General features: G+C 44.1%; 1 protein-coding gene across 3 annotated transcripts in view; it reads right to left on the bottom strand.

Annotated features, from left to right (window-relative positions):
• abca2 (ATP-binding cassette, sub-family A (ABC1), member 2) overlaps positions 1–15238 on the bottom strand; it is a 100707-nt gene that overhangs the window by 17898 nt on the left and 67571 nt on the right. For all 3 annotated transcript variants that reach the window (XM_084054243.1, XM_084054241.1, XM_084054242.1), the window contains 14 exons: positions 13788–13978; positions 12326–12476; positions 12008–12212; positions 11761–11925; positions 9599–9779; positions 6597–6809; positions 5654–5850; positions 5061–5243; positions 4315–4511; positions 3410–3530; positions 2607–2915; positions 1739–1960; positions 1123–1225; positions 661–986 (listed from right to left, as the gene is read on the bottom strand). In XM_084054243.1, coding sequence (XP_083910369.1) covers positions 661–986; positions 1123–1225; positions 1739–1960; positions 2607–2915; positions 3410–3530; positions 4315–4511; positions 5061–5243; positions 5654–5850; positions 6597–6809; positions 9599–9779; positions 11761–11925; positions 12008–12212; positions 12326–12476; positions 13788–13978 — 2764 coding nt within the window. The remainder of the gene's footprint in view (positions 1–660; positions 987–1122; positions 1226–1738; positions 1961–2606; positions 2916–3409; positions 3531–4314; positions 4512–5060; positions 5244–5653; positions 5851–6596; positions 6810–9598; positions 9780–11760; positions 11926–12007; positions 12213–12325; positions 12477–13787; positions 13979–15238) is intronic.

The following is a 15238-nucleotide window of genomic DNA, read 5'->3' as shown; positions in this document are numbered from 1 at the left end:
AAATACTGAATGTCATTGTATAGACAGCCCCACTCCACAATAGCGATTGTCCAACGTTAGCAACTATTGCTAACCGCCATTGACTAGGATACACTACCATTCATACCATATAAGTCAATGTCAATAATCTACACCATAATCAGCAACATTAACAAAAACAATAGGAATACCATAATAACACTATGGTGAAACGCTTATGCTGTGCATTCTACAACAATGATTCCAGGTTCCCAGAGCTATATGCATTTTTTGACCCCTTTCCCCATGCCCAAACTGTGGCTGTGTTGACAAACACACACACACACACACACACACACACACACACACACACACACACACACACACACACACACACGCAGCATAATGTTGAGGACGATACACAGCTCACCCGACCAGGTGATGACAATAATACTGATTATACTGACGAATCGTGCTTCGTGATTAAGCTTAGCAAACGGTCTAATGTCTTCATTGTCTGTATGTTAGGTGTAACAGCAGACTGTCAGTTTTACATTTTCAAGCTGAAATGTACACAATTATTGAATATTCTGCACATATTTGTGTATGTATTTTCTATGGAGTACATCAGGTTTCCCTTTGCATGAACTACGCTATGCAAAATATGACTTTGACTTGACAGACAGCGACTGACAGACTCACCATGAATGGTGGTAGGGGGGGCGGCTGTGAAGTTCCACACCCCATCCTCAAAGCGTGGGTCTGGGTCGTCCGAGGGGGCTGGGGAGGGCGGTGGGGGTACAAAGTTGTTGAGGGGCACCCCCTGTGTGAACGAGTCCAGACACATGGAGTCAAAGTATCGGGCAGCGAGGGTCTTGGAGTTGTTGGCGTTGGGATTGAGGGTCTGTGCCAGCTGGTCCAGTGTGCTGTTGAAGGGAGTCTTGAGGACACAGGTGGCGCCCACGCCTGAAGGTAGACGCAAGGTGTTGATGATCTTCTGAGGACTGGCATCTGGAGATACTTTACTCCTGACAGAACCAAAGTACAGGTCCATCCATAAGATACTCATAGATATTCACAGTTACACAAAGACACATGAAAATAAATACATAAGTGATACATCCGTTTTTAAATAAAATACATTTGTTTTTCAGGGCATCAGACCTGTACTGCGGTCTGTCCTCATTGGCGTAGGGAATAAAGTTGCCTCTAGGTTGGGTGTAGTTATGATATTGAGATGGGGACAAGATCAGCGGTGGCAGATCTCCTGCAGAACAGAAGAGGATAAAAGTTGCAGGTCCACCAGGGCTCTAAGGATGGCTGTCGGTTTGTCAGTCTGTTCATCAATTTAGTCCCAAACAACATATAAAAAAAACTGCTAGCTGGATTGCCATATCATTTTATTTTCCGCTTCATGAACCCCAGAGGCTGTCCCATACTTATTTTAGTGACTGCATGGCTTTTCCTCTAGTGCCAACCATCAGCCAATTTCCAGTTAGGTGTAAGATGCAGCACCATTAGGCTAAAATGTCCACTTGTACACACAATATCTCAAAATCTAATGGGCAGGTTGCCATGAAACCTGCTGAGCAAAATATTTCATAATCTAAAAGGCAGACTCTTGATCCTATTGATTTTGGTGACCTCATGACTTTTCCTCTAGCGCCATGCTTCAGCCAATTCCAATTAGGTGTAAGAATCAGCACAGACTAGAAGCTGCTAGTGGGACTCTTTGATTTAAATTGAGTCTTCTTATAATATCTTCACACTGGCCTCTTACCTATCGCAGGTACAGACAGAGCTACAGTCATGGCCACACAGACGAAGAAGGCGGGCAGGAGGATTTGAGAAAAGAGGCCTTTGGTGTTCCTCTTGGCACAGTGGTATCTTTTGACGATGAGGCCGTGGAACTGACGCAGTCGCAGCCACCAGCCCTCCAGCTTAAAGCTGCCCTGACCTTCCAGCACCCCAGGCTCCGTGGATGAGGGGTTCTCTGCATCACCTGGAGGAGTTAAAAGAGATTTGAATGGAGGCTCAATAAGAATACACCAGTAGAACCATTATTACTACAGTATCAATAATTATTATCAATACTGACAGCCAAAACATTACAAAAATGGACACTTTGTTGCTTGTGTTTCTATCACTCAACAGCTGTATTTATTCATTTATTTGAATTGAACATGTTTGTTGTAACTCAATACATTTGAGCCATGGAATCCGAACACGATGGAATGGTGTACAGAGTTTGCAGAAACATACTGTGCAGAAAGTGCATTGTTGATTGGTTGTAATCGCTGAGTAAGCGCCTCAGCCTAATAAGCCAAAGTGTTATAAATGTAAAATGACACTTTATTGTGAGAATGGCAGTGTGAGAATGAAAAATAGACAACATACAAAAATTGCAACATGTCACCTGTCTTAATCATCACAGTAATGCTCTTAAGAGAAAATTATTTAAAAGTCAACAGCCAGCTGAGACGCCATCCGCGCGTCTCTCTCTCTCTCTCTCTCTCTCTCTCTCTCTCTCTCTCTCTCTCTCTCTCTCTCTCTCTCTCTCTCTCTCTCTCTCTCTCTCTCTCTCTCTCTCTCTCTCTCTCTCTCTCTCTCTCTCTCTCTCTGTGTCATTCTGTCATTCTGTCACTCACCCCTCAGGCTAGCATTATCGGTATCCAGCCCATTCTCAAAGAGGGGACAGTAGTCTCCATAGAAGTCGGCGTAGAGTCCCCCCTCGTCACCTCTCACCGACCCAATGGACGAGGAGGATTTCAGTGATGACTGGCTCTGGCTCAATTTGGAGCACATCACCAGGTTACTGAGCTCCACCTCTGGTCTCTCACGTCCCTGGGGCACCGCTGCTGGTGCGGTTTCACCGCCCTGTGGGGATTCGACAACCCCTGGCTCTGTCACCACTGTGGGCTTCCCTGTCGAACCCGGGGAATCCTTCATATCTGATCCTGGAGTGAGAGAGAAAGAGAGAGAGATAAAAAGATGGGGGGAGAGAGAGAGAGAAAGAGAGAGAGACAGGGAAAAAGAAAGAGAGAGAGCTCATTAGCATTTTAACTGGGAGCAAAGATAAAGAACTTGTTAAAAAACAAGTTCAACGTCAGCACTAACTCAGACATTGCATATCCAGCAGAAATCTATTCTGATTGTGTGTCATGACTAATTTATGAGCCCCCACAAAACCTTATGGATGTGGCATGTGGGGAGGGTGCACTGACGGTTAAAACACATTTCTAATAAATCAGATCTATCTAAATTGAGCTGCAGACAGACATGAGTGTCAGAGAGTTAGGGCTTGTGTGTGTGTGTGTGTGTGTGTGTGTGTGTGTGTGTGTGTGTGTGTGTGTGTGTGTGTGTGTGTGTGTGTGTGTGTGTGTGTGTGTGTGTGTGTGTGTGTGTGTGTGTGTGTGTGTGTGTGTGTGTGTGTGTGTTGGGGGCGTCTCACCAGCATCACTGTTATCCAGAGACTGGTCCTCCTCAGAGACTTTGAGGAAGACCTCCTCCAGCGTAGTGTCCATCACACCAAAGCTGGTCAGGGCCAGGCTGTCCAAGTTCTGCTCTAGGGCCTACGTGGGCAGACACAACAGTACATAAACATAAAATAACCGAGCAATGGGCAAACCATTATAAAGCACAGGCCCATACCAATCATCAGAGGCTTGTACCAGTGGTGTGTTCTACCGTGTTACACTATATATGTAGTATATCGTCCCAGACAATTTGAAACAAATTGTATACCGTCTACTAACCATCCGAGGTAGTGTATCTGACACGCAGGAGGTGATAATGTGGCGTCCGAGGTGAAGGCTTTTGTGTGGCTACTGAGGTGATAATGACCGCTGGCCATGGGAGTTTCAAAGTAGTTCACACATATATGTTAGAGCGGTTATTTATTTTGGTGACCACGCGGTTATTTAATTCGATGAACACGTGCGTGCCGTGCGTGTGGGAGGGAATAATTATGTTATACCCTCCGAAAAAACCTACTGTAGAACACACCACTGGCTTGTACTAATCCCAAGCCACCTTTACTAATCAATAGAGGCCTAGACCAAGACTGATAGATATTAAGGACATACTGCCATGATGGAAGAGCGACCACAAAACGGAAGTGTACCTCTCTTGCTGCCGGACAGGATACAATTGACACCACTAGGAGTCAAATGCCTTCCTCAAAGGCAAGCAAGGGTCAAATGGTGGCATAGGGCCAGTGTTTCTCATCACTTCCCCCCCACCCAGATATTCCCATGCTGGCTAGCTAGGGATTCAAACCTTTCACTCACAAGCGCTTTCCCAATACCTAAACCCTACACAGTGTACCTGAAACTGTGTACTACTCCGTTGACATACCTGAAAGAGCCTCTCGAAGCAGCCCTTCTTGACCGCCTCCGACGGGAGCACGTAGGACAGCTCTGTGTTGGAGTGGGACACCAGCAGACAGGACGCCACAAACTGCCGGATGAACTGTGTGACCCGTGCCTCTGAGCAGGGAGAGAGTGAGGAGGACGGAGAGAGCGAGGAGGGAGGCTGCAGCTCCGTGCCCTGGTCTGAGGGCCCGCCAGGCACCGTGGGCATGATGAATGGAGGGAGGGAGGAGAGGACAATGACAAGGGAAGAGAAGTGGGAATGAGAGAGGGGAGTTAGAGACTTGGGGAGAAAAACAACAACCCAACAGTGCCAAATAAATGGCTCAAAGGCAAAAACGTGGAGACAAATTGAGGAGAGTTTTGAGGCAACTGCTCAGCTTGAGAAAACAGGAGAGAGAAACACACGCACGCATGCACACAGCGATACACAAATAAAGGTCCACAAATGTGGGGCTTTATTATGTGTGGGCCCCAGGAAGAATAGCTGCTTCTTATGCAATAGCTAATGAGCATCATATACATTGTTTTAATTAAAATAAACACATAATGTACAAACACATGTATAAAATAGTATGCACATGTAAAGTACACACGCACGCGCACACACACACACACACACACGCACACACACGCACACACGCACACACACACGCACACACGCACACACACGCACACACGCACACACACACGCACACACGCACGCGCGCACACACACGCACACAAACAAACCTCTGCCTTCACTGCCTTCACTCTGTTTTTTGACCAGAGTGAGTTTGTATCCATCTCCATAGGTGCTCTTGAGGAAAAGCGGTGAGCCGCAGCATTTCAGTTTTCCATGGGAGATGATGGCTATACGATCTCCTAACAGGTCAGCTTCATCCATGTGGTGGGTGGACAGGAGAATGGTACGGCCTGAAAAACAGTAGACACACACACACACACTCATTTTAGATTTTAGCGTTGGCTATTAAAAAATAGCAGATATACAAGCTCACAGCGCATCACTTTGTGCAACATTTTTGAAAAATCTTGAAAGTGTGTTGAATAACTTTGAACAACGAAAAAGTTTGAGAGCTACTGACTTAAAAGACATTTGTAGAATCGGCCTCAGGTCTTAATGGGTTAATATACAATATGCTAGGCTGTAGTGCAATCACTCTAACCACTATGGCTAACATTCCACCCCACTTTGTCTTTCTTCTACAACTGTATCTTTGACTCCAAACAGGACCCTATTTTGCAAAAACTTTTGTTTTTAAATAGTTACTAGAGGAGAGTAAAACAAGGACACATTCTGGGCACATCCAGCCCCTCCAGCTCACCCTGTTTGTACTTTAGGATGAGGTCCCAGATGGCCCTGCGAGCGTAAGGGTCAACTCCGGCTGTGGGCTCATCCAGGATGACTGCTCTGGACCCCCCGACAAAGGCTATGGCCACTGACAGCTTCCTCTTCATTCCCCCGGACAGAGTCTGCACCAGGCTGTGGCGCTTGTTGGACAGCTCCAGGTCCTCGATCATCCTGGATGCCAGGCGAAGCAAGGCAATTGTATTTGTACAGCACATTTCAACAAGGCAATTCAATATGCTTCACACAAAACATTAAGCAAAGAAAACACATTATAAAAGGACATTTGAATTGAGAAATAAGACTATATTCGGAGTATAAACAGTTGATCAGATGACTACAGACATAATGTGTACCAATTAGCATTAGGTTTGGACAAAATCTTTAGGCGTGGTAGCAATTGTTTTTTTGCAAAAATCTGACACATGGTGGCGCTATAATAGGCCAATCTGAACATTTTGAGGCAGAGGTCCTTCCTTGGCCACCCGAGAGTGTATGTGCAAAGTTTCATGCCGATTGGTCCAGCGGTGTCCAAGATAAGCTGTTCACAGGCAGATAAACAGACGGACAGACTCACAGGGGCAAAAACATAATCCTCGCCTTCGGCCAGTCCGGCACACATTGACGCATAGTGCTTGTAGATCGGCTATTTTCACATATGGTTATTTAGGGGTGTGGACAAATCCGTCACGGTCTCAGAGGTGCAAACAGCAAGGACAAATCATATACAGTGTTAAATATATTTGTTTCTGTCCTAGCGCAAAACTATAGTTAAATATTGTTCTACGGTGCAGGGTCCTGCAAAAAAAAGAAGATGGCACATCCAAATATGTTTTTTTGCACGTTTGCGAGCCATGAAAAGGAGCCAAATTGATGCAATGTACTAATGTAAAACTAGATACTGTAGTGTAGACACTCACTTGTCCATCTCCTTGCGTATGTCCTCTTCAGCCATGCCTTTCAGTCTGGAGTAGAACCACAGGTGCTCCTCCACACTGAGCTTGTCAAACAGCACATTGTGCTGTGGACACATGCCCAGGTTCTGACGGATACGCTCCATATCTGTGCGGATGTCGTGACCGTATATGGTCGCAGAGCCAGAGGTGGGCGGGAACAGACCTGTCAGAATTGACCTATGACAGACCAGGGACAGGAGAGAAAGTCAGTGACGATGAAAGCAATGGGTTTTTTTGTTCATTAATATGGTATATGTTATTAACAGTGGTGGAAGAAGTACTCACATTTTTTACTTATGTAAAAGTATCAATACTGCAATCTAGAAGTACTCTGTTACACGTAAAAGTCAGGAATTTAACATTTACTTGAGTAAAAGTATGAAAGTATCGGTATCAAAATGTACTTAAAGTGCCAAAAGTAGAAAGTACTCATTGTGCAGAATGTTCACAAGTTCACAAGTTCAAAATGCATAAAAAATCTACAAGCTCACAATACGTCGCATCGCAACACATTGTGAGCGTGGAGATCTTTTCAAATGGCCGAAATCTACAGTATATACGGCTGAAGTGGTTGGTGTGTTTTGTAATAATAACCGAAATCTACAAAGTAACTAAAGTTTTCAAATAATTGTAGTGGAGTAAAAGTATAATATTTGCCTCTGAGATTAGTGGAGTAGAAGTAAAAGTAATGATAATTGGAAATACTCCAGTAAAGTAAAAAATACCTCAAAATTGTACTTCAGTACAGTTCTTGAGTAAATGTACTTTTTTTACACCACTGGTTATTAATGCCTTCTGTACTCAAGAGTAAGTGAACAGCACAACAACATTATGGACATTGTAAAGAAATGACACACAGCAGTTTCAACTAAGTGAGTGGTGCTTAACTCTGCTGCTGGGAATCCAGAATACTGCCATCTTTCATTCTAGCTGGTCTAATCTGAGACTAATTTAGAACTGGGACACCATGTGAATTAAATTAGCCGACTGATGTAATAAAACAAGACAGGGTCTAATAATGGCCATCTGTTGCTACGGATAGCAAGTTACTAGCTGTGCAGTTTGTGAACGAAGCAGCGATGATGTGCGAACGAGCTGAAGTGAGCTTAGGAGTGCGAGGTGAACTGTGATTGGCGTAGCCGCGTCAGCTCAGTCGTGATATGCATGTATCTTGAACAATGACTATTGACTACACATCAGCAATGATGTGCTGACATGCCAATGTGAGCCAATTTTTTTCAGCTTACTGCAGTGGGGGAATTGCTTTTACATTGGGCTACAGTGATATGCATATCTTGAGTAAAGCCTACTACATCATTGTAGCCATGGGTGGTAATGTTGCCGATCTACCAGGCTACATACCCCACACACACACACACACACACACACACACACACACACACACACACACACACACACACACACACACACACACACACACACACACACACACACACACACACACACACACACACACACACACACACACACACACACACACACACACAGAAGTACAAGATGTACAAAGGACATAAACACTGCCAGTGCACTGCTGTAGATGGCTGGCTCCTTCTGTGCCATGCATACAAAATAGCAGCAGACTGGATCCCCAGGACCAAAGTTCAAAACTATATTACTATTAATATTATATTACTGAAGTATTACTATTACTTTCTACTGGTACTGCTGCTATTACTATTACTAGACCATACCCGGTCGACGCATCCGTGGGGGGATATGCGCACATGATCTGGCAACCCGGGAGGAAGTTCGTCCCATAGCTGGGCAGCCCCGTAACCATGGCGACATTCTTTGACACAAAAGCGCTAATAAGAAGCTGAGATTTGATGAAATTGAAAAACGGGCTTCACAGTTAAGTTCAGATGGTAATGGTCAATGGCTGTGTGCAAAATCAGAGCAATTGGTCCAGCCACTGAGGAGAACCGGCTAGCTTCACCTACTCTTCACCTACTCAAGACGGTTACTAGAATTATAGTATGATGCTGTATAACATTACAGCAATATTGTTACTACTATGACAGTGAGATGAATTACAATCTTTCTTAAATTATTTCCAAACTGAGCTGCTTCCCAACACATTGCATTGTAAATCTACTGAAGTACAGTACCAGCACCAATAGTCAGGAGCTCTGCATGTTGCTTGCATATCACCAACATGAAAACATCCTCAGATCTTTCAAATCTGTCTGCTGTGCCACTGCCAAATGATTGGCTACAGTACTATAAGGCTTTGTCTGTGTGCCCAGTGATTGGTTGAGATACCCATCGCTGGAACCACTCCTTATCCTGCCAGGATCAAATGCTGTCAGAGCCTTGTCTCCAGTGCTTCCTCTCTACACTGTCTCCCTCTCCGATTTCCTACTGTTGATGACAGTTCAGTTCTATTTAATGAAGACAAAAATACAAAGGAAACCAAATATCCATTGCTCATCCAAAGGGGAATCCCTCCTTGGCAAAGGAAGATATTATGCTGGCCTACTCTGCCACATCCACCCACTTTGTATCCCTCTCCAGTCTCCACTGAGAAACCCGATGTTGGACGAGCCCCCAGTGTAACCGAATGGATTCTAACCTGGCTCTCTCGCGTAGGAAAACGAACATCTTACTGCTCAGCCAGAGGGGAACCCCCTTCAGGCTTCTGATATTCAGCTGGGTCTACTATGCCAGTGGTTCTCAAACTTTTTCAGATCTACAAAAACAATAGCAGATCTACAAGCTTGTAGAGCGGCACCAAGCTTCTACATCTGCTATTTTTGAATAGCCAAAGTATACAAAAGGGGTTAAAATGATTGATGACACTTTATTAACTAATTTAGCTGGGGACCCCCTGGTATCCCCCCAAGGACCCCTGGGGTCCCCGGACCCCACTTTAAGAACCAATGTACTATGCTACACAAGCCTACACATACAGTACGGAGAAACATGCACATATTTCTGTCCCTCACATGGTAGTGGTCTTGCCAGCCCCGTTGTGTCCTAGGAAAGACACCACTTGATTCTCGTGGAGGTTGAGGCTGAGATTGTTGAGGGCCAGCTTGTTGCCAGTCTTGTATACTTTGGTCAGTTTGTCTATGCATACCACCAGGGGCAGATGGCTGGGCTCCTCCTCAATACCACGCATTTCCTCTGTGTGGGGGCAAAGACGACAAAAAGTACACACATCATTAGACATTTGCTGCTAAAAATGTTCACTTAATCGGTGAGGTTAGCGGTGTTGCCGATGCATTCACACACCAATACAGCGCTATTTCGGCACTCCATCGGCCAGTTTTTCAGCACCTTTAAATGCAATAGTCCTGTGCAGTCCAAGCCTGTGCATTAAGCCGAGCCTGTCTGCTGCTATATTAAATGCCCATTGTATAACAATGTGTAGTGATCTTGTATGTGTGCTATTTTTGTGGGGGAGAAACATTCTATGCCCAATCTTGGGCGTCGCCTTACCTCTTATCCATAAACTTATTAGCCATTTTTACTATTTTTCAAAACATTTTAAAATAGTTCAACTAGCCGATCTACATCGACACGTTGTGAGCTTGTAAAAGGCGCCCAAAATAGGGCCCTCTGCCTATAATGAAATGCCAAAAATATGGATGCCAGGTTGAAAGTGGTTAAAATCAAATAGAATGTGTTGAGAAAAACTTTCGCACACCTAGAATAAAAGTTTAGAGCAGGTGCGTAGGCAAACAAGTGCACATCAATAATAAAAGAATACGCCTGCACATGACCTTCTTCAGGCATTCTTCTGATGCCTGAAGAAGGTCATCAGTGACCGAAACGTCGCTTCTCCTTCAATAAATGTGCTCCTGTACCGTGCAGTTCGGCAGTGTGTGGGTGTATTCTTTTATTAATGAGGATATAGAATTTGCCTCTGTATTGTGAAATGAGTGCGCACAAAGAACTATAAAAAATAATTCATAATTTTGGTATAATATATTGGAATAATAATGTGTGCACATGCTGCACACCATTCGGGAAACAATGGTTTTGTTGTTAGATATTAGATGGAGGAATGGGGGAGATCTGCGGACCGTAATACTGATCTCAACAGCAGCAGTTTGCATTTATGTATAGTATCTGTAAATAATCAACGTGTGTGCCGATGTACTGTATGTATACTGTGCCCAAGTAAACCAAGTCAAGTTCCTAGTATATGTATGGAGAATATACCTGATTCTGATCAAATAGTTCCACGGCACTGGCTCAGGAGGTAGAGCAGCCATCTTGGAATCAGAAAGTTTGATCCATGGCTCCTCCTGGTTTTGTGTCGAAGTGTCCTTGAAAAGGCACTTAACCACCAACTGTTCCTGATGAGCAGGTTGGTGCCTTTCATGGTTGCCTCTGCCTCGGTGTGTGAATGGGTGTGTGAAAGTCTGAATGTAATGCACGTTCTAAAGCCCTTTGGAGAAAGGCGCTATATATAGTAAATGAACCATTTACCATTTAGAAAAGGTGGACAGCCGAGGTCAGCGAGCCATGTTATTACTCAAAGAGGCTAAAAGCTCAGAGGTAACTCCCATAATTAGCCTGATGTGGCTAGTTATGGAATGAGGCTCCAGAGACTCTAGAAGACTAAATGCCCGCAACACTCCAGATTAAACAAAAGTCTCAAGGTGCACAGACTCAACAATATCATGAAACCGAGAAAACAGCCAGCACATAATAAATGTCCTTTTCACATTTTATCACGTTTTATTTATCCTCTCCACGGACAGTTGCTCTGTCCATGGAGAGATAAATAAAAGGACATTCATTTGTTTTCATAGTTTCATATCGAGAGGAACCGGGAAAAGGACACAGTAGGAGGTCCTGTAGGCTCTGGTGGGATTACAACCTGTGTAAGTAGCGCTATGTGCAATTCTGAAGGCAGAGGGACGGCAGTGGTTCGGGGTACAGTGGCTGGTAGAGCGGCCAGATGGGAGCCGCGAGGTTCCCAGTTCGATCCCGGCCTCCCTCAGAGTTAATGTCGAAGTTCAGACACTGAACCCAAGTGCTTCTGATGAGCAGGTTGGTGCCTTGCATGGTTTCCTCCACCATGAATGTGTGTGTATGTAATGCATAATCTATGTAAAGTGCTTTGGATAAAAGCACTATATAAATGTCTCACTACCTGAACGTCTGTGTTCCATGGCACACGCCTGGTCCTCCTCCATCACACTCAGCCTGGCAGCTCCGCCTCCACACCACGGCCAATCCCACGTCTCCACCCGCCCACTGCCCAGCCAATAGGACTTCTGCAGGGGGAAGTACCAGGGGCGGGGTAGCCCATACATGCCTGTGGGAGAGAAGGACATTAAGGAATTAAACAAGGAATAAACCACAAATTGAACAATGACAATTGTGAAGACAGCACTCACCTGGATGCACAGCCTCTATGTACCAGGTGAGCACTCCATAAACACTGGCATCGATAATGAGCATCATCATGGACAGCCCCAGGTTAAAGTCATCGCCCTCTACGGGTGACTGGCTGATGGTGCGCCACTGGATGCCCACCCCAGCCACCTCATACAAGGCAAAGTATTTGGACCCCAGGCCAAAGGCTGTGGTGGACATCAGGGACTGGAAGAGATAGGGGAAAGCAAGGAGATATCAGTTGGCTGGTGAGCTTTGTCCTGAGGAGGTTTTAAGTGAAACATTAAAACAGTGATGAGGTAGAAGGCAATAGATCTTACGGCGATGCACTTCTCGAAGGCAGTGATCTTGTCATGTGCCACTTCCTCTCTGATGGCTACGTACATGTAAGGGACGTAGCTCAGGAAGTAGATAATTCCCCCGCAGGCTGACGCCAGTTTTGCTTTAGAGTAAATCACTGACACCAGGAAACTGAAAACAACAGGATATGAATCTTGTTTCATTTAATATATTTTTCTCCTCTTTGTTTTTAATTCAAAGAAGAGTGGGTAGTCCATTCTCTTCAGTGTTTCTTTTTATTGAAACATAAAAAGAAAGTTGAGGGGGAGGTCATGGTAAGAAACGCACACAACAGTGTGGCTGTAGCAGCATTTAATTAGCCAGGAATGGGTATTATGTTGCTGCAGAGAAACAAGTCATACTTAACTGCCAGACTATCTCTAAGGACACACATTGTTATCTTACTTTATTGGGACCGACAGACGCTAGAAAGGGCACAGTGTGTAGGGGAGACACAGGAGAATGTCGATGAATTGAGTACAAAGGACCCCAATGGAAACAAGCCATAGTGCTTTCTTGGGTTTAAAATCCTCTTAATTAACAGACCGTGTATTGAACTGTACTTCCCTGTGTTTGTCTTTGCAAACTGTTAATAAAGTATTCAATCAATCAATCAATCAGAAAGGATCAGATGGGGTTCCATCGTAGGCCAGCAGGGCTTAACCCATTTAGACCTGAGGCCCATTATAAAAACTAAATCCAATTTTTGGAAAAACTTGGATACACACTATTTTTTCTTTAAATCATGTTGCTATATATTGTTGTTGTCGGATGGAAACCTTGCATGTCCAAAATCCTTTTTTATCATTATTTTAAAGGTTTAAAGGTTTTTGTCCTGGATTCTATCTCAAGTTTATTTTTTCATATCGTACTGAAATTAATGGAAATCATTGGCTTCCTCAAAGACCAAACAAACAGTAGCAGTAATCTTAGGGATGGGACGATATGAAAACTACATGTCTTGATGATAGCAACAAAAAAAGCGCTTAACAATATTATAGTGATAATCAAAATGGTTAAAACTTAAAATGGCACTTTTGTTAACCACTTGAACACCCAGCATCCCTATTCTGGGGGGAATGTTTGCCAAAAACAGCAGATCTACAAGCTCACAACGTGAGCTTAGACATTTTTTTTATCAAGTATAGAGGGTTTTAAGTGGTGAATTTGCAGCTCAACAAAAGCTAATTCATCCTAGTGTATGACGGAGGACAATTTCACAAAAAATTTAAATCTCTGCTACGATTATTGGGAGCGTTTTATTTATCACGATAAACGATGATTACGATTATCGTCCCATCCCTATACGGTGGGCCATGGTCATTGGTCAATATAAGCTAAACATGTAATACCACCGGTATGGTCCTTTAACAACTATGTGCATCATTGAAGGGCCAACAGATGAAATATACAGTATTTGATTCATTCAGAGGCAGTCCTCACCAGAACATGATGGTTGCGACGGCGTAGATAGTGAGGAAGAGCCAGATGATGAAGGGGTCACTGTGGAACAGCACCCTGCCATACTTCAAGATGGCCGTCAGAGCCGTGACAGAGATGGACAGCTGAACGAAGCCTGTGATGAACCAGGCCACCCAGTGCACCGCGTTGTTCAGTCCCATCATTTTCATAACCTGAGAACACAAAAATCAATACATCATTACCAGCTACGATGGAATTGATTCAAAGTACGTCTTATTTGTACGGCCCATGTCATGCTTGTGCAATCTCAAAATGAGCTTCACATTAAATGAAACAATTGTTTCACACACACACACACACACACACACACACACACACACACACACACACACACACACACACACACACACACACACACACACACACACACACACACACACACACACACACACACACACACACACACACACACACACAGCGCACTGAGCACTTAGTGATCTGAGCACAGGAGTACACAGTGTGTTCAGTTACACATGTTGTTTAAAACTGCAATCCGGGACTCACGTTAATGAATAAAACATTATTTTAACCAATCTGTATGGCAGAGTACGTTAATACAGCCTAACTAGCACATCTGCAGTGGGTTGGAGGTGGTCTCCCTACTCTTCCTTTGAGAAAGTTAGACCCTGGTGTCAGGTGGGACATCTAGTCCCAATATTTCCGCAGGATAAGTGGGGATTCCCTCTTGAATGAGCAGGAGCTGTTTAGTTTCCCATGCAGGAGACCCCGTTTTCAGTCCTGGGTGTTACGTGTTAAGAGAGTTGCAATTACTCTCTTGCAACTCTCTTCAACAGGAGAGGACATAACATTTACGGGTCTTAGAGGATGAACTATTTACTTTGTGTATCATATCCTGAGCAATGCAGGCTGTGACCCACTTTGTATGATACTGACTGTAGCTGTTATTTTAGATTTCTTTGGCTATTCAAAAATAGCAGATATACAAGCTCATAGCGCTGCACCGTGACCGAGTGCCGCGCTATGAGCTTGTAGATCTGCTATTTTAGAAAAATCGTGATCATTTGTGCAAATAATATATATTTTTTAAAGCAAACATTTGTAAAATATTTTGTTCCAAGGACCCCCAGAAGCAAAGATTTGAGTTACAAATGTTCTCTTTAAAAATATATATATATTCAAAGATTTGCCCAAATCTTCACGGTTTTTCAAAAATAGCAGATCTACAAGCTCCTAGGCGCGGCACTTGGTGCCGCGCTAGGAGCTTGTATATCTGCTATTTTTGAATAGCCAAAGAAATTTAAAAGGACAGAGATGCGTTCCCGGATTGCATGGGTTAACAATGGGGCTAAGAGATCTGACGGGCAACAGGTTTCATATCAGGGTAAAATATCACCACAGAAACAAATACATCCAACCAAACGTTTGCCTGCAGGGGGCATGAGAGAGTGTGA

Source organism: Gymnoscopelus microlampas (genome assembly GCF_963454915.1).
Source record: "Gymnoscopelus microlampas genome assembly, chromosome: 4".
NCBI lineage: Eukaryota > Metazoa > Chordata > Actinopteri > Myctophiformes > Myctophidae > Gymnoscopelus > Gymnoscopelus microlampas.
The sequence above is the reverse complement of the archived record's forward strand: the minus strand, read 5'-3'. Positions and strand labels throughout refer to the sequence as shown.